Source organism: Centroberyx affinis, unplaced genomic scaffold, assembly GCF_046629955.1.
Source record: "Centroberyx affinis isolate AG114_WGS23_722 - 3 ecotype Tasmania unplaced genomic scaffold, CSIRO-AGI_Caff_v1 ptg005704l_1, whole genome shotgun sequence".
Classification (NCBI taxonomy): domain Eukaryota; kingdom Metazoa; phylum Chordata; class Actinopteri; order Beryciformes; family Berycidae; genus Centroberyx; species Centroberyx affinis.
The window spans coordinates 14020-40589 of NW_027282879.1; the positions used below are offsets into that span (position 1 = coordinate 14020).

Genomic DNA, 26570 nt, shown 5'->3' on the forward strand with positions numbered 1-26570 from the left:
GTAAAACGCTCAAATGATGAAGTTTCCAAAGTCTGTTTTCCGACAGATTTTCTTTCCCCCGCGGCTCAGAGGAAAATGTGAGTGAATGTCAGGCGGCTGAGTCAAACTCCTGGACGCTCCGACACAATAATCCAACGTGGTCGCTGACCTGCTGCTGCCGCTTAATGGGATCCAGAGGAGAAAGAATGCAACTGTCTGAGAAACTGTTTCCAGATCAGTTTGTCAAGGCCATTAAACTCCATGGAGGGAGGGAGGGAGGAGGGGGTTCGGGGGGGTTTGGGTGATTACTACAAAACACACGAAGGAGAAAGGGACAGCAGCTTTTTCCAGTGGGGGGTGGGGGGGTGCACGCACGCACACACACACACACACACACACACACACACACACACACACACACACACACACACACACACACACACACACACACACACACACACACACACACACACCACAACAACAACATAAAACATGGAGTGAACAGGAGCCAGTGGATTCCTTGCTGGTGGCGTCATGTGCAGCTGTACGTCCCCGGGGTGCAGGCCGGGTCGGGGGCGGGGGGGCGGGGGGGGCTCCATGGGCAAGTTGAAGTGAAAAATATACAAACCAAACAGTGAAGTGACAGTCCAAGTATTTACACACCGCTGGTTCTCCTCCAGTCTGCAGGTTTTCACTGAGCAGCTCCTCCTCTCTGGTTGAAGGAGTGTTTTTTTAACAGATTATTTTCCGTGCTTTTCCGTTCATTAGACAGTTCAAAGTGGAAAGAAACAGGAAAGACCGGGAGAAAGAGGGGGACGACCCGCGGTGACGGTCCTGAGTCGGATTCGAACCGAGCACCTCGGACCGCCGATCCACCGGGACGGTCCCGGGTGAAGGACGAGCCGCTGCAGTGAAAACCTGCAGACTGTCGGCCATGATGGACCAGGGTGGAGATTCATTTGGAGCAGCGGCTGGTAGATCTGTTGGGTGACGGAGGAACAGTTTGCCCAAACTGGGGAGAAAAATCAGCAGTTAGCAGCAGAGCCTTTATGAAGCTCCCAGTGACACTAAAGCTCCATATTCTCTCTCTGTCTTTCTGTCCAGTCAAAGCTGTGTGTGTGGTGTCATGAACCAAAAACACTCTCAATCCATTTTTCCACGTTCATTTTCCAGCATCTCTCTGAGCCTTACCGAGAACAGGCCGTTTCTGTCTCCGTGTCTTTAAGGCTCATTAATATTAACGACCCTCCGTTCCGATTGGCTAACCGTTTCCAGAGTGAAACGTGAGACGCCGCGGCCCGGCGGCTACAGGTAGGGAAAACTCTCCGGTAATAAACAACGACAACCGCTCAACCGCTTTGAAAAAAACACTTTGTTAGTCTGTTATTTCTTACAAAAATGCTAATGAGCGAACCTTTGTGACACCACAAAGCAAGCAATTTGCTGCGCAGTGCATGCTGGGATAGCTCCTGGTGCAAACCAAGCATGTGATGCAGGGAAAGTTGTGGGACAAACGTTAAAATTCAGCTAACTTTATGCAAATGTGCGCGGTGTGCGAATGCTAGCTTAATGTTTCTTCAGCCCAGTGGGTCAAACAGACACTTCTTTGCTTCTCTGAGCTGATTTTGCCAAAGTTCACCGAACCTGATGAACTCCACGCCAAGAGAGAGAAAATGCAAAATCGCTTCGCCAACGAAAGCAAATATTTCATTGGTCCTTCGCCTGTTTGGAATGGAAGTGAGCCGGAGGTGAAGGTCATTTCGCTCCTGTGTGACCGCACCTTAAATCCAGTCCACTTTATGCAGATGCTCGGTGTTCACCATGCGAGAACCAATCATCTGGAGTTTGTATCATGAAAGTTTGTCCTGTAAAAAAGTGGTGAACTCTGTTCTCAGATGAGAAGGAGGTGAAGTGAGTTCAGGTGGATTCAGAAGAAACATGAAGGCCTGGGACTGGGAACCTGGACGTGGATTTGATAAAATCACCAAACAGTTGAAATTATAGTATTTTAAATGACCCATTTATTCAAAAAAATATTAATCATCAATAAAATGTGCAGTCAGGATATTTACAGCGAATTAAACCCTGATTTTTGGTTGCATGACACAAGAACAGGTGAATACATGTTTCAACTTATGAGTCACAAAAGGCAACTCCAATTTTAAAGCTACTTAAGACCAGAAAAAAAGTCAACGATGGAAACAATCTTCAAAATTCAACTCCAGAGTTGTGTTGCTTAATGTGTTTATGCCTCTGCAGTTTGGCAGCAGGCGGATTATTCCTCTATCAGCAGAACAGACAACATGTCTGACCCTGTTGGTTATGAGGCAGGAATGCAGCTGCAGCACAGACAGCGGTCTGTTATTAAACCAGACGACTGATGCAGGAACATGAAGAGACCAGATCGTCTTCATCACAGTTTCCATATTAAACTCTAAGACTTTATCCAGATCAGAGTGTCTTGACTGGGGTTGAAGACTTCTGTCGGTATTCAATATGATTTCTGCTGATAATCAGATCCAAACCTGAATATTATTCTTCAAACCAACAATATGTCCAATGATGTATAAATGGTTCTTTCCACTTTCCAAGACCTTGAAACTATCAAATGAACGTGTCATACTTCTGCAGAGCCGGAGCGCTCTTATAAAACATTAAAACATTACTTTGACTTGATCCCATGATACAGCAGCATGACCCGCCACAACAAGGACATAAGTGCACATGTTGATGTAGATCCAACTGTGAATAACTATCTGTAAATAAATAGAAAATAAACATAGCTGCTGTCAGAGACACCATGTGTCTTCAGAATGGACTACTAACCAAATGGTCCCCATGAAATTGTGGGATTTTCTTTCTAAAAGTGGGGAAAAAAAACCAAAAAAACAACAAAAACAAAAACAGAAGATATGTGATTTTCACACGGTACAAGCAGGAAACCAACTTTTGTCCACAGATAACTTAGAGTCCCAAAATCCACCAGGGACTTTCACTATTTTAGCAGCCAACTGGATGTTTAGATGGTGACCAGATGACCAGATGACCAGATGACAGCTGGTTGATGCAGACTGGACTAACTCATCAGCACAAACACAAACCTGTCTTCTTCTATTCTGTCTTCACTCAAAAAACTTCAAAGATCCTCCATCCAGTCCCTCCATCAGTTGACTCTCACCTCCGGGTTTCTCCAACTGAGTGATGAAGGCTGACTGAGGAAGAGGAGGAACAGCCGAGTCTCTCGGCAGTCCTTCCTCTCCTCACCGTCTACATTCATGATTTATGTACAAGGAATGTCTGAAAGATGTCAATTTGATGCAGGGGATTTGGTGCCTGGTCAGTTTGGCGCCAGAAAAAACTACAAAAGCTAATGATTTGTAATTCTATAGATTCTCGTTTTATCAGCCTATGGTACGATGCTACACTCTCCTCTACAGGCCAGTGTCAGCACTAAAAGCAGAGGTGTGACACACAAAAGCTGCTTTTCCACCGCATGGTACCGGCTCAACTTGACTCTACTCGCTTTTGGTAGAACCACTTGGTTTTCCACTGCAGATAGAACCCTCTCAATTCTCTCTGACCAATCAGCAGTCTGCAGTGTTTTCACGTCTCCTTTTGGTATCTCCTCAGCTCGCTTGGAACCTCGACGGAGGTGCTACCAAAAAAAGTACCAGGTACCAGGTGATATGGGACCTGGTACCTGGTACCTGGTACCTGGTACTTGCCCAATGGAAAACCAAAAAAGGCGAGTAGAGTTGAGTCGAGTCGAGCCGGTACCATGCGGTGGAAAAGTGGCTAAAGCCATCGATTCAAAAATTGTCATACTCCTATTCAGGAACATCCAGAAAATTATGTTATGATTAAATATGTTGGATGAACTAGAGCCAATGTCCAGTCACTGTTCACTGAAAGGCCGAGTGTTAATGGATTTTTTTTTTTTAATCTGGCTACTGGATACTGGCTCAGATTCTTCAAATTTGATACCGGCTGTTTTCTGGTACCTTTCTTTGGTGACCGTAAGCACAGCTCACTGTGTGACACAATACATTATTTTCTGGGTAATATTTGTATATTTTTCCTAAACAGAATCGCTCCATTTTCTATAAAATGCCCACAAGCTAGTACAAAACCTTAGCGGACCTCTGTCGGACCCGGCCTCTTCCTCACCCCTCCTCCTCTTCGTCGTCGTCGGGCGAGGCGAGGGAGCGCAGGCCGGGCGAGTGCTGCAGCGCCTCCTGCTGGACGTGCTGGACGGACACCATGCCGGTCAGCAGGGCGTAGCTCAGCATGGCGCCCAGAGCCACCAGCGCCGACAGCAGCTGCTTCCGCCTCTTGTTGGGAACGTGGTCGAAGTCGCCGCCGGCTTCGTGCTGGGAGGACGGCTTGTGACTGGAGCTGTCTGGGAAAACACAACGCCAGGGGAGAGCTTTAAAGGGACCGTAGGGAGTTTAGGACGTTAGGAAACATTAGAGGGACACCAAGACATTAGAGAGCGAACAGTGTTTCCCAGATTTGTCTTCTCCACCTTGGTAAGACAAGACCAAACGCCTTCGATGAGATAATTTGTTTGGCGGCGCAGGTTTACATCGTCTCAGTCAGTGACCTAACACACACAGATAAACAGGAATTACAAAAATAAGCAAAATGTTCCCTTTTTTGGAGCAGAAAAAAGGGGACGAATGAAGAGTTTGATTCCAAAACGTTGTGGAAAAATGCAGCTTGAAGTCTTGAAGGAATTATATTCTAAATGTCTTGCAGCTAAAACCTTACATAATATTCAACAGTGAATTTTACTTTTAAGACATCAGTCATCTTGTCAGAGAGGTAAACAGCATCTCAAATGCCTCATTTCGGACTCGGCCTGTTCTTGTTTTTCCAGCAGGACGGACGGTTTCATACATGACACAATATTTTCTCACAGGAGGAAGAAGGTCAGGTTCACATTATTCCTGTTTTCATAGAAAAGTTTCTGCCCCAACCACATGTGCCACATGAACAGTGGGTTTGTTTCCATTGTGACGAGCTACAGTAGCTGCTAAAAGTACAAAATACTATTACTACTACTACTACTACTACTACTACTACTACTGTACTGCAGCCAGTTGCAGCAGCTGAACTTAAGTTCAAACGTAGGCTAGTTTGAACGTAAAGTCTCACTAAGTCCGAGTTTACGCATTACTTAAATTTTAACGGTTGCACCAACTGAAATAGTTACAGCGTAGACTTAAGTTACAACTTAAAACTTACACGACCTCCTACTAGGTGTAAAGTCCTCCGTAAAATAACAGTTGGCACGGCGCATCAATTTGACAGACAGGTTTAACTTGCTGGAGGAGCAGGAGGGACAGATCCAGGGCGGTTTATGTCGGCAGCGTGTCCTCCGTGACGGATCACATCCTTTTGAACAGTATGATGATTTCGATTTATACTCGTGCTTTGGTTTTCCCCGAGCAGAGATACGCACACAGCATCGGAGCCTAAATTAGGCTTCATGTTATAGGCTTCCCCGGTGGTGCGTTCAGACTTGGGTGTTAGCCAGTATTATTGAGTATTATAGACACTTGGGGTGATTATTTGTATTCATCTATGCAGAATACGTACTTTATACAGCGATTTCATAAAGTTTCCACGTGTCTGTCATGCATATTTCAATCTCCCAGATGATGTAACTGAACTGACGAATAACAAATCTACAACTTTCTTTAGCCATCAATAATGGTTAATGAGGGGGAAATGCCTAACTTTTACTCTGTTGAAAATAACAGTTAAACAGCTTGATGTCACTTGTTGTCTATTAATTCTAGTTTAGTTGTAGGCTGCTATCTAGGCTAGATGACTGGTACAGGGTACAGGAGGCAAACTAACATGAACCCTTACAGCCTACTTTATACTCGATAACGTACCTAGTTGTTGATGAGTTTGTAGACGTTTGCAAATTTCCAAGGTTTCTAATCTTTTTCTGTTGCGATCACGTAGCCATGGTTACATGATAGTCGTTGATTTTAGCTCTAGGTGCGGCACAAGGAGGTTCTATCAAGGAGGTTCTATATTAACAGGTTCTATATTAACAGGTTCTATATTAACGGGTTCTATATTAACGGTGCGGCAGGGGAAGACGTCACTGTCTGCGACAATGTTTTGGTTAGTTGTCTGTTTACGCTTTACTAGTTAAGTTGTCCCTTAAGTCTCATGGTGCAACTAAACAAAGACACAGCTTTAGTGTCAAACTAACTAGTTTCAGTACCAGTTAGTGTAGATTTACACCCTAACTTACAATAGAGTTTACGTTCAGCTGGTGCAACTGGCTGCTGATGTCCAACTGCCAAACACTTGGAAATTACTACAACACAGTAACAACTACTACGAACTTTACTACCGCTACTTTCTCCAGTTTCACCACAGTAGCGGTCCATGTTGAAAGCTGGACTTTACTCTTCATTCTGCCTAAAAAGAAGCCAAGCGCTGCGTCTTTATCAATACGAGCGCTTTCCATTGACTTTAATGTAAAAGAGTGAAACATGTCGTCCCCCACGACTGATGCAGCCCCCCCTTCGGCCGGCCAATCAGTAACAAGATGCTTCATCCCTTCAGGTTTCATCAGAATCGGTCCAGTAGTGTAGCAGTTAAGGCCTTTTAAAGTTTGAAATGTTGACCATTGATTGCAGCGCCTCCATCAGGCCAATCACTGTCATTTTTTAAAAGCCAGAACAGAATGCCAGAGTGTTGGTGTCTGATATAAAGTTGAGTTAAACTTTATTGTCCCAAAAGGGAGAAATTCATGTGGCACTGGCTCCAAGAAACAGCACATATACTTTTAAAAAACAAATATATATGCTGTTTCAATGTTGACCTTTAATTATAGCGCCCCCATTAGGCCAATCAGTATAATTTTTCAAACGCTGAGAAAATCGGACCAGTGGTGTCTGAGATTTCACCTGCGATACGACACATCAGTGAACACAGCCATAGTCCTGTTTCAAACTTTTCAAAATCCCTGTTGACTAAGACAGGTAACGTCCTATCGACCAATCAGGGAGCGCCTCCCTCACCTCGGCCGTCACCGGGGAAGTACAGCAGCAGGATGTTGGTGCAGAAGTGAGTCAGGTTGTCCAGGGACTTGAGATGCTGCTGTAACTTCCCACCGGGCAGTTTGGCCTTCAGGACGGGCGCCAGGTGCCCGAACACAAAGGCATCCAGAGACGAAGGGCTGGAGAGAGACAACGGTTTCTATTTTTAACGAGTATTAGACATTATTAAAGCACACGGTTTACTACAAATGTAAGTATTATTTTTAAGGCATTTCTGCAGTGCTTCTGGTCCAATTCATTATTTGTCACAACTCTTACTACAAGGTCCAATTAGACCAAATGGACCAGAAATGTTATAATATCACTGTTACATAGTGTAATGCCAGATGGGCAGTCTACCTGAACACAGTAGAAACATCAGATGACATGAACTTACGAGTCTCCGAAGAAGAACTTGTGTGACCCGAGGCGCTGGGACAGCAGGTTCAGACACTCGGCTGCGTCACGGTACAGCTACACAGGAACACATGTTAGTCAGAAACACTCAAAATACATTTCACGTTTCAGCTGATGCTGTTTTCCAGACAGATTCCCACTGAGGTCAACAGTAGAAGAAGCTTCAGCTCCTAGATCACTAACATTACAAGCAACCAATAGTAAGGAGGTCAAGGGTCAAATACAGCCACATACTGAATGTCCTGAAACATTCCTGAGAGCTTAAAGATGAACAGAGTTTTCCATGTAAACAAAGTCGATGTGTTTTTTCATAATTTCACTGGTCCAGACAGAGTATTCTGTTAGACCTCAATGACTGTGTTGAATAAATGTATTACCTTCAAAGAAGAAAGTCTTAATTTTTAATGTTTACAAAGCTACAATGTTTACATCCGGAGAGGAAGCCCCGCCCCTTCATTTGATTGACGGCCTAAGTTGAAGAATTTCAGGTAACCATACAGCTGCTCCACCCATCGACACATCATCTACGAGAATTTCCAGAACAATCCTAGACATGCTAGACTAGACCAGCAGACCTGCCATGAAATGTTTTCTCTAACTTCACTTTCCTCCAGCGATCCAAAGCGTCTCGAGTATTAAAACTGTCTGCTTTTATCCAGGAGTTTTCTCCTCTCAACGTTACCATCAGGTTTCTCAGTTGTGTCTCTTTCTTCTGCCGACATTGTTACTGAGTTACAGAGAGGAAAAACTTCCTCTCCACACCGTGTTGTGTACTGTGTCTCCTCCGTGCTTGTGGCGTGTTCGTATGTCCTCCTGGCGTGTTCGTACGTCATCGTAGCGTGTTCGTATGTCCTCCTGGCGTGTTCGTACGTCATCGTAGCGTGTTCGTATGTCATCGTGGCGTGTTCGTATGTCCTCCTGGCGTGTTCGTACGTCCTCCTGGCGTGTTCGTACGTCATCGTGTGCACGCTTGAAAGCCATGTGATAAGTGTGTTTGTTGTTTGCACTTTGCTCACTAGCACCACTAGTGGTGTCTGTTGTTCATCTTTGAGTGATTTGGCTCTACCATCAAATAAGTTTTTCTTAACATTAACCTTATCAGCCACAGTGGCCGGTGAATCTTAAAATTTACCAGCTACTTTCATGATTTTAGCAGCCAAGCAGAAGTTTGGACTAGAATTGGGCTCCAAAGGATGGCTGGTGACCTGTAGAGTAAACTAACTTGGCAGGCACTGGCAAATATTTACCAGCTTCCCTCCCTGGTTGCAGGGATATTCTATCTGTTCCAGTGCTATGCCTTTCCTCCAGACCTGCTGGTCCAGGATCAGCTTCCCTACAATCCATTCTAGTCTTAATAGTCACACCACAAACACAAACGGACCCTGACCAGTCGCCAGTGCTTAATTTGTGCCAGATCCTGCCGCAACAGGATCCGGCACCTCGCGGTTTTGGACTACCTGCATTCTGGTACTTATTTGCATCGACCTAGCACCTCTGGTGGCATGAAAGTTGTTGTTTTTTTATTGTCTGCCATGCAATACTCCCAGTACTTAACTCTTCCTTTCCCCTCCCTTCGAAAAACCGAATTGGCTCATTTCCATATGAAGACAGGTGATTACCCTATTAGAAAGTGAGCTGCTCTGCAGAGTGTTATGGTAAACTTCAGACATCTTCATGGCTAAAAGACAGTTGAATTTGTTGTCCATATGTCCGCTGTGTGGACTATTTTTGGAAAATTAGACACGGTAAGCATGTTTTTTTTTTGTTTGTAAACTGTTCGCTGCTGAGACAATAACATCTAAATTCATATTTGCATAGATTAAAACGGAAATTATTATAATGGACCTGTAAGTCCCACAGTTAAATATGTGGGACATTGCGCATGTTATGTTGAGTGTCCCGAAATAATTGGTAATATAATTGGTTGAGTGAAGAGCTGTAAGCCCCAGATCACTGTGGGCATTTCAAAACCAGCTGAGTGTCATTTCATTATTCGCTGACTTTGTTTCCTACATTCAAAATAGATATCTTATGAAAGTATTTGTGTTGAATATTAATGCGTAACTACTCAAGCCAGAATTTGTCTGGTAAATGGTTGAAGCCATTGCAGTTTCCTTGATGTGTTTATGTATGATTAAGATATCTCACAGCCAAGTGTGGGCATTTTATGTTGTGCACAGAGCAGTTATATCTTTAGTCCACTACTTGAAGGGCAGGTTTGTAAAAACCCATCGTTTTGGACAAAATGAGCATTATGTAGCCTATACAATAATCAAATATTGTTACAGGTCTCCAGTAGTTGGAGCTCTAAGTCATATAGTCGGTCATGTAGTAATGTTTAGGCTGTTAGGTCTACAGTAAGCTGTATGGCTGCACTGAGCACCACCGTGCCTCCAATGCGCTTGTTGTCTTGATTTGTTCCGGAACCTTTTCCCTCCAAACCGACTCGCGGGAACACCGACCACTTGGTGTCCCGGGACCTCATCATTTACAAATTAAGCACTGCCAGTCGCTCTGAGTTACCGCTACTGACGTGATGCAGAAAAGATCCCATGGGGCCCGTAAACTATTCTGTAGGTCAGCAGGCAGAGCAAGGCACCAACACTGCAGGTTAGGGGTTCCAGTCCCGCTGGGCCCATACTGACCACGTACTGAAAGACGCTTTAGATAAAAGTGTCCACTAAATGATGGATGTTGCGTTACATAAACCGTGACATCATTCATCTCTGTTCACAAATCCCCAATTCAGGTGTTTATCTTTTTCTTCGCTGAACTTAAAGTTTCCACAGTCTTTTGCGTGTTGACAGTTTCATGACCCTTGGGCCTTGAAACCTGTTAAAACCCCTATTGCAGAATTTCCAAAATAAATGGGCGTTAATGGAAAGTAAGCATTCTCTTCCTCATTCCTGAGAAACAGACTCTGTGCAGATCAGTGATCTGCTGGCGGGACGGGCGGCGAGGCGAAGCTGCTGCTCAAACACAACATTTCCTCCGCTGGAACAACACAAAGCTTTCTCTACATCCGCTCATCCTCTCCTTCATTCAATAAATAATTTCTTTATGTCGATCTTAATTTTCTTTTTTCTCTCTTCTTCATTCTCTAATTCAACTCTTACTTTCTCAGTCCATTAGTTCTCTCTTGCGGTTCTTGTTTTTTCTTTAGTTCTTTCTTATTTTTCTTTCTTTCATTCTTAACTCTGATTCTCATTTTCTCATTCTTTGTTTCTCAACACTTTATTTTTCTTCCTTTCATCAAACATCCCTCCCCTCTTTCTGTCTTTATCGTTCCTCTCTCTCCCCGTCTGTCTGCACCTGGAGTTTTATGGTCATTCCTGCTGGTTTGTCTCAGTGAAAGCTAACCGCTCCAACTGCCTGCCTGGTTAACAGTAGCTGTAGTTTTATTGGACCAAACTCAACTTCAGGAAATAACGCTGCTGTCGTGGAAAAAGAAAACGTGTTACTCCGATGTTGATGGTCTTCATGTCTGTACCTGCTGAAGGTTTCCATGGTCCTTCCTGGGCAGAGCCAGTCTCCTGACCGCAGAGTGAAGAAACCCAGTCAGCACTTAGGAAAACATTTTGGAAAAACACCTGACTGTCAATCTGGAAATAAGTTTGGTTTTCTTAATTCATGAACAGCTGACTGACTGAGGGTTTCATCCAGACAGCAACAAAATCCTCTTCAGTGACCTTCTCCTGAACAGTGTCTGACCTCTGACCTTTTGTGTGCGGTGGCTCATGTCATGCAGCCTGTTTTACAGCAACAAGACTCATTAAAAAGTGTTTTCCTTTGTGTCGTGCCACTTCACAGCGGACTGACTGACTGGAAGGAAACAATATTTAGGTAAAAACTGGGAAACTGCCATTATCTGTTTGTCCTGGTTTTCCTACACTTGACCAGTGAAGTTTCCTTTAAGGGAAGATGAAGTCAAACTTAAAAGTTTTATTATTCATTGTACAAGTTGCTAATCGGACTGTAAACAATGACCGGCGCACGGAAGAGGAAGTCTTGGCCCGGATGTCCGCTGGCTACACCGGAAACCCCCAAATATTGGCCGTCGCCCCCAGAGTCTAATCGTCGTCAGACCGATAGACGATGGGTTCAGAGAGGTTTGTTCTCACCTCCTTCTCCAGCTCCTCTCCAGCCTCCAGGTCTTCGTTTCCTCGGACCAGTCGTAGTTTCTCCAGCTGCCGGCGCTGCATGCGTCCGGGCAGGAAGAAGTTGAGAGGGAAGGGGATGTGTTCGGCGTACCAGCGGCGAGTCACGTCCACGTAGTTCTTCGGCTCGATCCAGAACGTATAGATCTAGAGCAGATCAATACTCACTCATTTGCGATTTTGAGATTAGAAGATTTTCTCTCTAAATATTGCAATTTTTTTGTGCATTTCCAGCACATTTATGGCAGAACATTGCCTGAATAAATTTGGAAAATGACAATTTTCATGAAGCAATTAAATCACAGGTATCACAGGTGAATCAAAAACAAATTCCTGGTGGGATTTGGTTGAGAGAGAGGTGGGATTGTTAAAGAGACAGGTTATTAATCTGTCTCTCAAATCAACCTCAAATTATGTAAAAGATTCCAGATCCAAAACCTCATTGCCGTGCCAACAGATTTGAGTTGCATCTCTATCTGGGCAACTTAAGTTAAAAACACGGACACAGACGGAATGTTTGCCGATTAAATAATGTAATTTAAAAAAAATGTTGATGTACAGTGCTGGCTTTAAGATAAAAGCCATGAGCTTCTGAATGAAAGAGGAAAATTAGGTGGTGCTTTGCTTTCATAACAGCCGGAGCTTTGAGTTCGACTTCTGCTTTACATTCCTACAGACGTCTGAACTTAGAGAGAGAGGTGAAGCCTGGCAATCCACTGATCAGGTCCCAGGAGGCTTCACACCAACTAACTGTGTGTGTTTATAATGTGTCCTAGACATTATAATGAGTCTCCTCAGCCTGCAGATGGATTCAGAATAATCATGACTAGTGTTCGGACTCTGAGGTCGACAAGGCAAGGAGGACAAACTGCTAAAGCTCAAAGACAAACACTGAATATTCTCTCCTGCCATCTCTCTCTCTCTCTCTCTCTCTCTCACACTCACCAGAGCAGGCATCAGTTTCTCCTCCAGCAGAGAGATGAAGGCCAGGCTGTCGGCTCCCTCCTTGGCTGACAGGTCGTAGTCTGCGTTGTATTTCTGAAAGACAGAAATGAGATTTTCTGCTGAGTAAACAAACACGTCCTGAAACGACTTCAGCACCACCAGCTGGAGCACAAACCAAACTCAACCAGTCTGGTCTGGAGCTGGGAAACCTCTGATGCTGGAACCATGAAGGTTAAAGGGGAAGGTCACCCATTTTAAGAATTCACACATGTTCTTCCCGTGTCCCGGCACAGTTCAGCCAATACTCGCAGCACTGGAGGACTGAACCATGAATCTGTGATGTCACTGTGATGTAAAATCTGGCTCTGTCCCATTGACAATGAATGGGGCTCTGACTTGTTGTCCCATAAGGTTTCTGTGTGAGTTCTTGCACTCAAACAAGGTCTAAATTCTGGTTCATACTTGTTACCACTGCAAGAATATAAATTCACTTTGGTGTAACAACTTAACTCAGCATCTTATGGCTCCATAAAGTCAGCGCCCCATTCATTGTCAATAGAGCGCCGGTGATTTTACATCCCAGTGTCATCACAAGTTCAAGGGTTTGCTCTTTGTTTTCTAGCATTGGGAAAGAGTGGAGCCAGTTCACAGACGGACTGAACTATCCCGGGGCACAGGAAGAACATCTGTGAGTTCTTAAAGTGGGTGGCATTCTCCTTTAATGGCCAGTGACCAGAAGGTCGCTTCAGTACACTTCAGTAGCTGGGAAAGCAGGTTCGGGTGAATTAATGTTCCACCAACAACTGGTCCAGTGGAGCTGCTGAGTGGCCAGCAGTAGAAGACTGTGGCTGTACTGGGCAGCTCCCAGTAGAAACCAGTAGAAACTCGCAGGCTGTTTCTGGAAATAAAAATGCATTTGTCATCAGCCTGCCTGATTGAAAAAATTTAATAATTAATCTAATTCCAAAATGAGAACGTCCACCAGCTGATAGAGCTCAGTCAGCCTTCCCTGCAGAAATAAAGTTGAAGCTGCTGGCAGCAGAGGCTCTTGGCCCCGTGACACCATGTGACACCATGTGACACCATGTGACACCATGTGACACCATCAGCACTTTCTTTAATCTGCAGAAACCCCAAAACTGTCAGGTGGAGGTGTGTGTGTGTGTGTGGGGGGGCTTCATAGGCCTTCTGGCTCTCTGGCTGTTCTGGGTCGAACCATTTCCATTTCACCTGATTACTGCAAGTTGACTGCAGTGGTTCTGCACCAGTGCATGCTGGGATCCAGGAGGAAAACAAAGTAAGGTTACAGCCTGCCAGACCTGCTGGTGATCTGATGGTGTTGTGGTGTAAAGTTGGTGATCTAGGTACGGAAACTTTCTCTGCTGTTGACCTCGTTGGAATCAGCGAAGGATCCAGCATCAACCGAAGGCCTAAAATGTCAACTGCACTGGGTTTCCACACATATTGTACATACTGAGGTTTTTAAAGTGACATTTTTAACTCACCGGTATGAAATCACTGATTGGTCAAATTCTTTCCGCATTGACCACATAGATGTTAATAAACCCTCTAAACAACATTGACAATCAGTCTCCCTTCACTCTTAATCTTTCCTGTGATGTTCAGTTTATTGTCATATAGTTTCATTTAGTTTATTAGTTTGCGCAATGATTAAACCTAGAAGTGATACAAAAAAGAAAAAAATCCACTGATAAAAACACAAAATCTGCATAAAAAATACTAAATACTGCACATCTAATCTTAAAACAAACCAAAGAAAGAAAGAAATCAAAACTCCAGACGGCAAGCCAAGACCCTGCTGATCTGGACAACGTTTTTCCAACATGTTGGAAAACTCTAGAACAATTCATAAAATGATATCAAGGGAAATAAAATGAATCAAGAAGACCTGATGCAGAAAATAAAGTGAGCAGTGGAGCTACTTCATCAGTCTTCCTGGCGTTGTGGTTTCTACTGAGCGGTCGCTCCCAACCCACCTACCGCAGCGCGAGGCAGCGAGGCAGCGAGCAGTCTGGGTAATGGCTTCCATCTGCCTATTAGCTGCTCTGGTTAATGGAGGAGGAGGGTAACATTTGGCTCGGAGACATGACTTCTCTCAATGGGAATGTGGGTCAAAGGAACTCAAGTGACTCCTATAGAATCTCAATGAAGAAATCGTTTCCAAAACACATTATCGTTCGGGGGAAGGAAAGCATTACCTGAAGTTCACCAGTCCAGGACTCCTGCCTGGTTCAGGCTGTCTGTGTGGCTCGATGTGTGTCAGCTTCATATGAGCGCAGATGTACCTTGGCGTTTTTTGCTCTTTCATGGCGACCGCGGCCTGAAAACTCCTGTACTTACTGTACTTAAGAGGCGCTGTAGGAAAATTCAGCGATCCAAAAAATGAACCAGGAAAAAACCCAACAAAGATCGACCGGTGGTTCCAGTTCCTGTTCTTTCAGCCAATCCTGGATGGAGGAGCGTCGACTGCATCTTTTTGACCGCACACACAACGTCACCTTTGTTTCAGCATGAAGTATAATCTTAAAGTTACCTGTGATCCTTTAAAAAGTACCATTGTTTAGCTTAATGTTGTCCTGTCAATCACCGAGTCATGGTGATGGCCCACCTCAGGTGATGAATTCTACAGACTCACAAGTTTCACTTTGGCGTTTCCTGGTTGTACAGACAAGGTGTTGCAGCCTCAAAAGTCATTGGCTCTCGAGACGCGAACACTGCGCTCATTTGCATAAAGCTAACCTGAGCTCAACTTTTGTCCCGCCCTTTTTCACCGTGCAGCGAGCCTGGTCTGCAGTGCAAGCTATCCCAGCATGCTCAGCGCAGCGAATTACTCGTGTCCCATAGAAAATGAATGACAGTGGAATTGGTCGCGTTCAGTGGGCCATTACCATCAGAGTTGGTGCAAATTTAATTTTGGAACCAAACTCTTCATATGTAGTTAGTTGTTTTGACTCAACTGTTTTCTGTCAGTAGACAAGAGTAGCAGGTCCAGTACTGTCCCGACTAAAGGGTGATTTATAGTTCTGCATGGAAGTGTCGCCGTAGCTTCACCTTAGGTCTTTGCGGTGTTTCCATAGCTTACTGCTTCTGTACAAAAATGTAAATACACGTAGAGACCACAAGAGCTGTGATTGGCCGCTCGGTGGCTCCTCCTCCTGTATGGGTCGCTGTGGGCCGACAGTGAAGACAACATGGAGCAGATGAAGAGAGACGAGCTGAGGAGGTTCAGATGTTCATCTGGACCACAGATCATCTCCTGACTATAAAGACACCAGATGAACTGAAATATCCACAACATGAGATTCACTACGGCTTCTTCTGTGGTGACTTCTGTGTGAACAAAGCTCCACACTGACATCTAGTGTTTTGCTGCTCTACGACCAGACTCACCGACGCAGAACTATAAATGATCGCACGGCCGGAGAGACAGCTACAGTGCAGCAACGGCGGCAATTCAATGCAGAAATATAACCTTAAAGGTCGTTCCTGTAGAGTCAAACAGCAACGATCCCCTAGATGGCGCTCTTTACTGTGGGTACTTTATGGGTACGATGGTGATGTGTCCAGGTATGAGGTACAGCAGAGAACCATCAGCAGCACTGAAGTCTCCATAATCCCAATGCAGAGCGCCCTCTAGGGGATTGAGGCTTTTCTACAACAGTTACCAACATGTATTGTCTGAAAAGTTTCCTCCAAGTTAGTGAACACCCGTAACAGTAAGAAACAGGATGAAACTAGAAAGATCAATAACTACCTAGCTACCTCAACAGTTAGCATGGCAACCAATTCAGTTTTTAATAACGCATATCTAGCTGAGGTTTACGGGAATTATCGGCACGGCTGGAATGCGTCTTTGGCCGGTCGGACCGCCCGGCTGCAGCGGCTCGTTGTTTAATATTGTTTTTCCAACTGCCTGCAGAGATCCAAATACCTGTCAGATACTCTTCACCTCTCTGGTTCAGTTCCACTCCAACCGCACTTTCACTGGGACGCTAAACTGAGTTTAACCACCATCTCAGAAACAGATTTTCCAGAGAAAGCAATGGAACGGTGACAGTGAGGTGAATTCTGACTTTGCACTCAGTTTCTGTTGGTTGTATTTCAGCCGATGTACAGTTTATTGTTTGTTTTGCTGTTGTTGTTTGTAACATTTGTTTGATGCTGCTTTGTTGGCAAGGTCTTCAGATTTTTATTCTCAATGGGACTACCTTTATTTTATTGTATTTAACCATTATTTTACCAGGTTGTCTCATTGAGATTCAGTCTCATTTTCAAGAGAGACCTTGTCCAAGAAATGGCCAAGAAGTGTCAACAGTAATATTACATGACACAATACATACAAAAATACTTACAAATTTAGAAAGAAATATACATATTCACATAAAAAAATACAGCAGTATCAGGGCAGGGATCGAGCCCAGGCCCAGACCAAAAACCCCAAACAGAGAAAATTCATTCAGAGTGGAATTTACTCTGGGACCGGACCAGACCTCGACCCACAAAACCCTGAGAGGTTTTCCAGCCAGAGGATCTTCACAGAGCAACTCAACTTATGTAAACTTATGTTAGTTTGCAAAGCAAACGCATTTCCTTGGAATATAATGAGCTATCATGGATTTAAAATCTCAGAGACTGACATGAACCTGCAGTTTCAGACTGTTGAAGAAATTTCAACAGAAAATGACCAGGGAGCGTGAGAGCTAAATTGCTTTTTTGTTTTACTTGGGTAAGTAAAGGTCAAATAAGAAATGATGAACAGCAGTGTGTAGCCGCCCAGAGGCATGCTGGGAAGGAGGCGGTCACCTGTTTCCTGAGGTGGATGATGATGTCAGAGGGTCTGGACAGGACATCCTTCTGACTGGTCCTCATGGCGGGAAGAGAACCTTTAAAACCAGGAGAACACCATGGAACATTGTCTGGTGGCAGATTTAATCCCCTCTACTCCACTTACTATTTACTATTCTTCTTTTTAAGCCACTTTGTGAAGTGTTTTGAAAACTCTGCTTTCAGATAAGTGCTATACACATGAAGTTTATTTTTGTGATGAGCTGCCGTCTCACCGCTGGGACTCCTCCATGGGTTGGAGATCTTGTGAAGTTTGAGTGGAGCGCCGGCGAACCTGGCATACGCCTGCAGAGACACAGCAGACAAAACAACATGACACATGAACGGTGCCACAGCTGAGATCACAGATGATACTGCTGACAGAGTGGAAATGATACTGGCTGAAAATGACACTGACTAACATAATAATCATCATCATCATCTTTATTGGTATATCACTTTAAAACAAAGTTAAAGTGCTTTCACAATCAAGTAAAAGCAAACATCATCTTCATATAATAAATTAAAACAAGTACAAGCAAGAAGACTCCAGAAGATAAGGATATATGATATAATATAATAATATAATATATAACAGTAAAACACGCAAGTCGATAAAAATTGCGACATCACACACCTATTAATGCCCACATCAACACAAGATACAACAGTAATCAGTCAATTTGTAATCGCTGTGTGCACATAGAGAATAATTCATGGAGACAGAATTTTTCAACATCACCGTATCATCATGATATGACTCTACTGAAAGACGATAAACGATAATATTATCTATCCCAGCTTCAGGTTTTCCTGCGGCCTCCAGACAGGCGGATGCACGTTAAACGGCTCTGGCAGCGTCTGATGGACGGACCTGACGCAGTCTGCAGGCCAACGGGACGGGACGGGACGGGACGGGACGGGACGGGACGGGACGGGACGGGAATCACGGAAAAAACACAGGTCAGAGTTTCCACCGCGGCTTCAACACAAAACGTCCATTCAGCTGCAGAGCGAGTTCATCTGAAACACTTCACTCACCCAGCAGAGGACAAGTCCTGCAATTAGTCTGTGACAGTGACTACGTTTACATGGACAGCAATAATCCGACTACTGGCTTTATTCTAAATAAGATAATATTCAGATTAACCTGTTTCTATGTGTTGCTTATAGAACTCTTCCACTCATGTTCCTGTTTCAGCTGCAGAGCAAAGTCAGCCGGACAAAGGAGAATCACTAGAGACACGGACAGTTTCAGACTTTACCGAAAACTTAATGATGTTCATTTAGAATCAGAAAAGATTTATTTTCTCCAGGTACATTTTCACATACTAGGAGTCTGACTCTGTGAGGTTGGTGCAGTGCGATATACAGACATTTACAGACAGACAGACAAGCAGCAATCAAGCTTTACAAACTGAATTTAAATATGAAACGTCAGAGACAAAGAAGAAAGAAAGAAGAGATTCCTGAAAATATACACAGTATATACAGTAAGTGTGGTGACTAAGTGGCTCATCCAGGGGCTTTTTACAGGCTCAGTAGCAAGTTGCATTTAGTGTCTGACCATAGTACCAAATATGAATAGTGTCACTATACAGGGAATACAAATATGATAGATACAACTACGCATTTACAGATGTACAATTTGTATGGAATTGTGCTCAGAGATTCAGTCCAGCGTCAGTGACAGACGGGGATCGTTTGTCAGCCTCACTGCCATGGGGAAGAAACTTTAGGAGTTGATTTAGCTGGAATATCCCACAGTGTTTGGACTGTGGGAGGAAACCCGAGCTCCTGGAGGAAACCCACGCAAAACACGGAAAGAACATGCAAACTCCACACGGACAGGACCGGGGCGGAGATCCAACCCCAGGCGACAGAACGAACCACCGAGCCACCGAGCCGCCCTGCATTTTTAACTATTGTTCATGAAACTAAATCACATCGGAAGAGAAACAAGGAAGCAGAAATCTGATTGAAAAGTTCAGCTGAGACGAGCTTGTTGAGCGTCCGATCCTCAGCTGAGTTTCCCCGGTCGCTCTGGAGGAGATGAACGGACTGACGCTGACTTGGTGATCGCAGTCTGAACTCGAGTCAAAGTGTCTCATCACACACTGAAGTTCCCTACTGTCCTTTATCCGGTACAATCATTTGTTTCCTACCATGAACCATCTTGTAAGTATAGATCCTCTGTAGAGGGTTAAAGGTCAGAGGCTGACAGAACACAGGTAGAGGAGGATGACACAGAAGAGGTGGGAGAGACATGAACTGAAGAGAGGCAGAACGGACATTTTTGTTTTTGCTTCAAGAGAAGAGTTGCCTGGGTCCAGACCTTTGACTCCGCCCACTCCACCAGTTGACTGATTCTGGTCTGGCATCGTATAGACAAGATAGACGCTGCTATCCAGGCTGTTCTGAATCCATTAAAAGTACCAATTACTTTGAAATCCGAAATACTTTGTTTTTACTCTGTGTTGTCAAAGATGCTCTATACTTTCTGAACCGTCTCTGGTGTCGTCATGGCTACGCATCAGCGTCGACTTAAAATGACGTTAGATTCAGGCGGATACGTCGGTCTCTAGTGATTGGTTGGGGAAAATCGAATCCCCCTCCCCCACGGAAATCGGTTAGAGTGGAGGCAATGTCAGACTGAAGATGGAAATGGAGTGGAACGAGTCGACAATTCTGTCTGATATCAGGCAAAGAGAAGAGAAGAGTATATCAAGCTGTTAGAAGAGGAAGACGTTGGAGATTTCTAGAAGTATTTCTTGAAGAGTTTCGGTCTCCAGTGGAAGACAGATGGACTCTGCTGTCCTGACTCAACACCAGAGGAAAGGTTGAGCTTTAAACTCCATGTGCTCAACACACTGCACTGACTGGTACAGTAAGTGTTTCAGATGACTCAGTTAATCTGGAGACAGAAGTATGAATGGTTCAGCCGGGTCTAGCTCCTCACTGGAGTTTTACAACCAGAAAAAATGAGGAGGAATTTCCTCGTAAATCTGCAGCCATGACGTCAGCGTTTGATGTGTGAAGACGTTTGTTCCTCAGCAGAGAAACTGAACCCAGACTGACTGAACACACAGCAGTCTGACTGAAGACACTGAAACACCCTGCTGCAGTAGAAGTACCGGTACTGGTGGAAAGATCTACTTCAGTAAAAGTAAAAAGTAGAGTAAATCACTTCTAACGCAGAAAGTAAGAAAAATTATTAAAGAAGGTGTGGAACATTTTTCAGCGGCTTACTTTCTGCATCACAGTGGTTTCCCTCCTCCCTGTTATTTTGCTTAATATTTTCAGGTTGAAAATTTTCCGTCCCATTTGCAAGATGATGGTTCTGCGTCTCGGTTTGTGTTTTCTGGTTCTGAACAGACAGTAACGTGTTCCTGTTCGGTTCTTATGTAACAAAACAAGTCGAAACCTGCTGAGCGTTTTCCATGCTGCCAGCTGTGAGCGTCTTGGCAAATAATATAATGCAATAAAATCACTAATAACAACTCAGTTCTACAACTTAACAGCTGATGTTACTGCCAACTTACTGCTGGCAGCGACGCAACACTAACATTACATCCTCAAAGGATTAAAGGAGAAATCCAACAAATCCTCTTCACTGTTATTTATCATCAGCCTGTGATGTTCACTTCATTCCAGCAGTTATTTAGTGATGAAGTGTTGTCATTTTACTTTTTCTACTGCAGTTAGGGATTTCCTACATTTCCCAGAATGCCTTTTAATAACCTCCAGAGAAGGGGCCTGAACTAAGCTGTGGGTTTTAGATGTAGGAGGAGAGTGTGGTAGTGATAGTAAGAGTAGCGAGAGTTTTTCCAGGCAATAAAAGTGAGAGTCGTCCCTTCCTCAACCCCCAGCCTGTCTCTCTGCTGCAGTGCATGCTGGTCTCTCTCCTGCTCCTGTGGGTGGAGAAACTGGTCTCTCTCCTCTTCTACGATGGATTTCTCCCTGTATGATTGTTGAACGTCTCTCGGTACAAAATGGCGGCTCTAGAAAGAAGCCCTCGCTCTTTCATTCTGAGGGACTGACACCAAAACCTGACGTTTACAGCTGAGGTTTTACATTCTACAACATTTTCTCAGATCAAACTCCACTGGAGCTGCTGGAAACATCTGGAGGTGACGTCACCTCGTCTACGATTGGCCGGTTATCCACCAAGAAGAAAAACACAACTAACTACTGAATGGAGCCAGGGATGAAAAGTTCATCACCGGTAGCTGCTGTAACAGAGCTACAGAGTTTTAGGGGAGTTTTCCTTGAGGCCCAATTACAATGAACAACAATCCCACAAACAATATACAAAACCTGAATCAAACAATCTAATTTTGTAAAATGAGACAGAAACCAGGGAACTTTAAAGGTCCACATGGTGTAAAGCAGGACTCCCCTCTCCTCTGTGGTGATAAAGGAGTTGGATGGTCTATCTAAACATGGTGAAAGTATCAAAACTAAATCCACACAATCCATATTAGTGCAGCGAGCCTCTAAACGAGCCGTTTGGACTTCCGTAACTTTGTGGCGTCACAAAGGTTCGCTCATTATCATTTTTGTAAGAAATAACAGACTAACAAAGAGTTTTTTTCAAAGCGGTTGAGCGGTTGTCGTTGTTTATTACCGGAGAGTTTTCCCTACCTGTAGCCGCCGGGCCGCGGCGTCTCACGTTTCACTCTGGAAACGGTTAGCCAATAGGAACAGAGGGTCATTAATATTAATGAGCCTTAAAGACACGGAGACAGAAACGGCCTGTTCTTGGTAAGGCTCAGAGAGATGCTGGAAAATGAACGTGGAGAAATGGATTGAGAGTGTTTTTGGTTCATGACACCACACACACAGCTTTGAATGGACAGAAAGACACTAAATAAAACTCTGCAGTGGAGAATATGGAGCTTTAATTAATCTGCTACTAGCCAGCCAAACTCTGCCACAAGACATTTGAATTGTAGAGAAAGGTGAAATGGAACAAAAGAACAAAGCGTTTCAGCCCTAAAGTGGAGCTGTATGTTTTTAGGAGCAGCAGAACAGAACAAACGTCTCTGCAGAGGAAACGGAGCCTGATGAGCAGTAATACAGTGAAAATCCTGCAGGCCTCCTGAGGCTTTCAGCTCTAATCCTGACCTGGAACAGTCTGGGACCGGCCGGCCACATTTGGGTTAAATTAGCGCAACACAAAGAAATGTTGTTGAGCGAGTCCGCCGCCGGCCGAGCGGTTTCCAGACGGCAGCGAAGTGTCACCGGCCGCCGGGTCCGGGAGCCGACCGGCGGTTTGGAAACCGCAGCTCGACTCCCGGCAGGAGCGACAGATTAGTGTTTTCCAACCGCCGGAGGAGGAGAGGGGAGGAGGGAAGCCGTTTCCCTCCGTCCCTCCCGTCAGATCCGAGGCCAACGCCAACATGTTTAAATCTGCTGTAATCCCTGCGGGAGGCGGCGGGCCGCGGGCGTCCCGGCTGTCAGGAGACGCTCAGGACGACATCAGTCATGGAAACTCAGGCAGCCGGGTGGCCGAGCCTCGCTCTGAACCAGCAGCTCTACTAAAGAGAAATGAAGCTCAATGAAAAAACCATAACACGACTTCCAGATACCACACTGCTCTGTTTAACCTCATCAGGGGATCTGCAGGCTTCAGAGACACACTGAAGACTTTAAGACCTTTTTAATGCCCCTGGAATTGAATTTCATACTAATTTAAAAACCAAAATGAAGACACAAAGCTGGCAAAACCAAACTATTTCTGATTGAGTATCACTCATGAAAGTTGTGACACCATAACTGAACAGAATAAGAAAAAGGACAGCAGGACATTAACAGTTAAGGGACATGAAGTCAGTAAAGCAGCATGTTGTCCTGCTGACCTGTTCTGGGTGAATCTAATCTGGACCATCATCACTTGGTGAAACAATAAACCTCTGATAGCTGGATTTAAGACACTATAATACATTTTAAGGCCTTAAATTGAGACGATGCATTTCAAGACTTTTTCAGACATTTCAACGACCTGCAGACTCTCTGCTCATTAACCAGCTGAGATAATTAATTCTGATTTACAGCTGCTACGTTCTGTGGGAGGTTTCCAAAGGGAAGGACACAAAAACTTTTGTACAGTTTTTAAATCCCACAGTTCACCAGACACCTTCAGTCTGTTAGGAGCCTCGGGTCCAGATGTGTAAAGGGTTGTAAAAACCACTTTCCACACAAAATCTGAATTTATACAGAAGGATGTGCCAACTTCCACACTTTGCAGTTGTGCTGCCACACTGTAATACCAATGATGAATATCGGCCCAGGCCTAGTGCTGATCTGAGTTCACATGCTTTGCTTACGTTATCGCGGAAAATATTTTTTGTGATAATTAACACCGAATTTTCCACAATATTTCCACGATCCAATGCTTGAATAGTAAGATCAAATTATTCATTATAATAATAATTTGTAAAAATTATAATAGCCTAGAATCATAGTCATTTAGACTAAATAAAATAAAATACCAAAAAAACCCTGACCCACTGAGTCCCACCCGCTACCAGTGATAATATCGTATATCGCGATATTTTGGCAGGACAGAACCAAGACGTTCAGTGTTGGATATCGCCCGAGCAGCACAGACTCTTCAAAGGTAAGAACTTTTTACAAGCTCTGCATATTATGATCCTCATGGCTGATTTATTTATGGTTTTACGGTCGTGTATCAAGGTGAGGCGAGCGGCCGCCGAGCAGGACGTCACAGCAGGACGTCACAGCAGGACGTCACAGCAGGACGTCACAGCAACAACGACAAGAGGCAAGAAGAAGAAAAGAGAGAAGAGCGAAGCGAAACGTTCAGAAACACGTTCAGAACATCAGCGTCAGATCAGCTGACCTGATGACATCATCAAGATGACTGACAGGTGGAGGGGAGTGGAGGGCGGGGCTAACAATACATTGGAGAAAGGAGAAAAGCTGCAGATTGTAGCTAGGGCTGGGCGATAATTCAATATTTATCATTTATCATCTTTTAGTGGAATCATATTGTGATGATATGTTCATTTTGGGATAACACGCACAATTCTGCTGTCTAATCTGATGATAACAAGCTAATTTTTATTTAAAAACTCAAATTGACGTATGGTAGGAATATTATTTGACAGAGCTGTGACCAAGTCAGCTTCACTCGAGTCCCAAGTCAGTCTCAAGTCTTGAGGCACAAGTCTCAAGTCAAATCTCAAGTCTAAATGTAGAGTCAAGCCCAAGTCAAGTCCAAGTCATTAAAGTCAAGTCTCAAGTCTAAATGTAGAACAGCAAGTCAAGTCAGAACAAATCAAGAGTCCAGTATCAATTTAATATCTTAAAGAAAACTAAATATCTAGGACTTTTCAATGCAATATGGTTTTAATAGGATAAAAACTTGGTAAGAGCATCATGAGTTTGATTTCTATAATCAGTTTCAACTTCAATAAATTCAATCATTCCATACAAATTCAGAAAACAGAATTTAAATTCAGTCGTCTGCTGGAACAAATCTCATCACTTTCAATCTAAGTCATTTACACAAACACAAGATCTCAAGTCAAGACTTTAGAAACCTTTTCAAGTCATCAGAGTACAAGTCAGAGTCAAGTCCCAAGTCACCAGAACCCAAGTCAGGTCAAGTCTCAAGTCTTCTCTTCATGCAGCAAGTCAAGTCTCAAGCAGTAAATATTGTGACTCGAGTCCCCACCTCTGTTATTTGAAAGCAGTATCATCATATATATATCGATATTGAAAAAAAAATCCTTCGACTATCGTGATATTGATTTCAACCGTGTCGCCCAGCCATGACTGGAGCTTTAAAACATCTAAAATACAAACTGACTCTGTTGTTGTTGTTCGTCTCCCTGACTTGTTTCTCTTTGAGCTGAGAACAGCTGATCCACCTCTCCTCTCTTCTGTTTTCTAACTTTTATACGGAAGCCGACAACGGCCGTGCTTGCAATTATTTTTTTAATGCCGTTTTCTCAAGATAACGAGATAATTTATCACGAGAAAACGACTTTTGTTTTCTCGAGATCTCAGGATAATTATGGAGAACTGGAAAATGAGAGTCTGGTTCATTTGATCACAGCTGATTTCAGCCTTCAGATCACTGTCATGACTGTCAGGAGGATTCAGAACTGAACAGGAAGTCGAGGCATAAATGTGAAGTTTTGTTTGCTGCAGTTACGATTTTCATCTTAAATCAGTTGATACAGCTGTCCAGACTCCATCTCTGCATGCTGGCATGGCTCCTGATCTCTGATAAACATTATAAGTAATAAGAGGAAATGACATTTTGTTTTCTTGTGATAACGGGTTCATTATCTCGTTATCTCGAGATAACGGCATTAAAAAAAATAAATGCAAGCACGGCTGTTCTCGGCTTCCATAGTTTTAGCATTCTAATGAAGAGAAATAAATCAAAAACTGAAATCAATGGCAAAACTTTTCCAAAATGGCAGCTTTAGTCCAGATTATGATAAAGTCAGACACTGGTTCAGAGGAAAGGATCAGAGCATCAGGCTTCACTAATGTCCGTCCACATTATATTATTGTCACTTTGTAATGACATTTTTTAAATTGTTGTTTACATTCTAGCAGCCAATGGCATCGCTGGAAAGATTTGAGTCTCAGAAATAAACAGAATTCTGCTCAGTCAGACTTTGTTGTCACTGAACTTTTATTGATCATCGTATCCTGATGTATTGATCCTGAACCTCAGATCGTATCGAATCGTATCGGGAGATGAACAGATCGTCCATCACTAGTTGGTTTATTTTGGGTCTTGACACCAAACTGTCTGTCTGTTATAACTGTCTGTCTGTCTGTCAGTTATCTCACATGTTGTGTTTATCAGAGCGGGTCAGTTAAACAGGAGTAAGACAGTCAGTGAGCCACAGACAGGAGAGTCAACAGACAGACTCACTCAGCTGCTGTCTGTCTGCTCAGCTGTTAGCATGCTAACGTTAGCATCAGATTTACACCGGGACTCTGTCTGTGAGTCTGGTGAAACCAGTCAGTAAACCAGTCGGTGAACCAGTCCGTCAGTCTGAACCAGTCACTCACCAGAACCACCAGACAGTCGGTGTTAACGGACGGAAGACCCCAGTCTCCTTCCCAGCAAAACAGCTCGTTGGGCGCCGCCATCTTGTGCCCGTCTGCC

General features: G+C 43.9%; 1 protein-coding gene across 3 annotated transcripts; it reads right to left on the reverse strand.

The window, feature by feature from the left end:
* Positions 1–1999: 1999 nt before the first annotated feature.
* LOC139667691 (metaxin-1-like) lies at positions 2000–26570 on the reverse strand. 3 transcript variants are annotated; one of them, XM_071547182.1, is made up of 9 exons: positions 26474–26570; positions 17647–17716; positions 17390–17469; positions 12566–12658; positions 11585–11767; positions 7444–7520; positions 7029–7186; positions 6266–6298; positions 2000–4342 (listed from the first exon to the last, which is right to left on the reverse strand). In XM_071547182.1, exons 1-9 carry the CDS (start codon positions 26552–26554, stop codon positions 4143–4145), a joined length of 975 nt encoding a protein of 324 aa, XP_071403283.1. In that variant the 5' UTR covers positions 26555–26570; the 3' UTR covers positions 2000–4142. The 3 variants fall into 3 exon arrangements, with proteins under 3 accessions (XP_071403283.1, XP_071403281.1, XP_071403282.1); XM_071547180.1 differs by lacking the exon at positions 6266–6298 and having other exon boundaries at positions 2000–4378; XM_071547181.1 differs by lacking the exon at positions 6266–6298 and having other exon boundaries at positions 2000–4361; positions 7018–7186.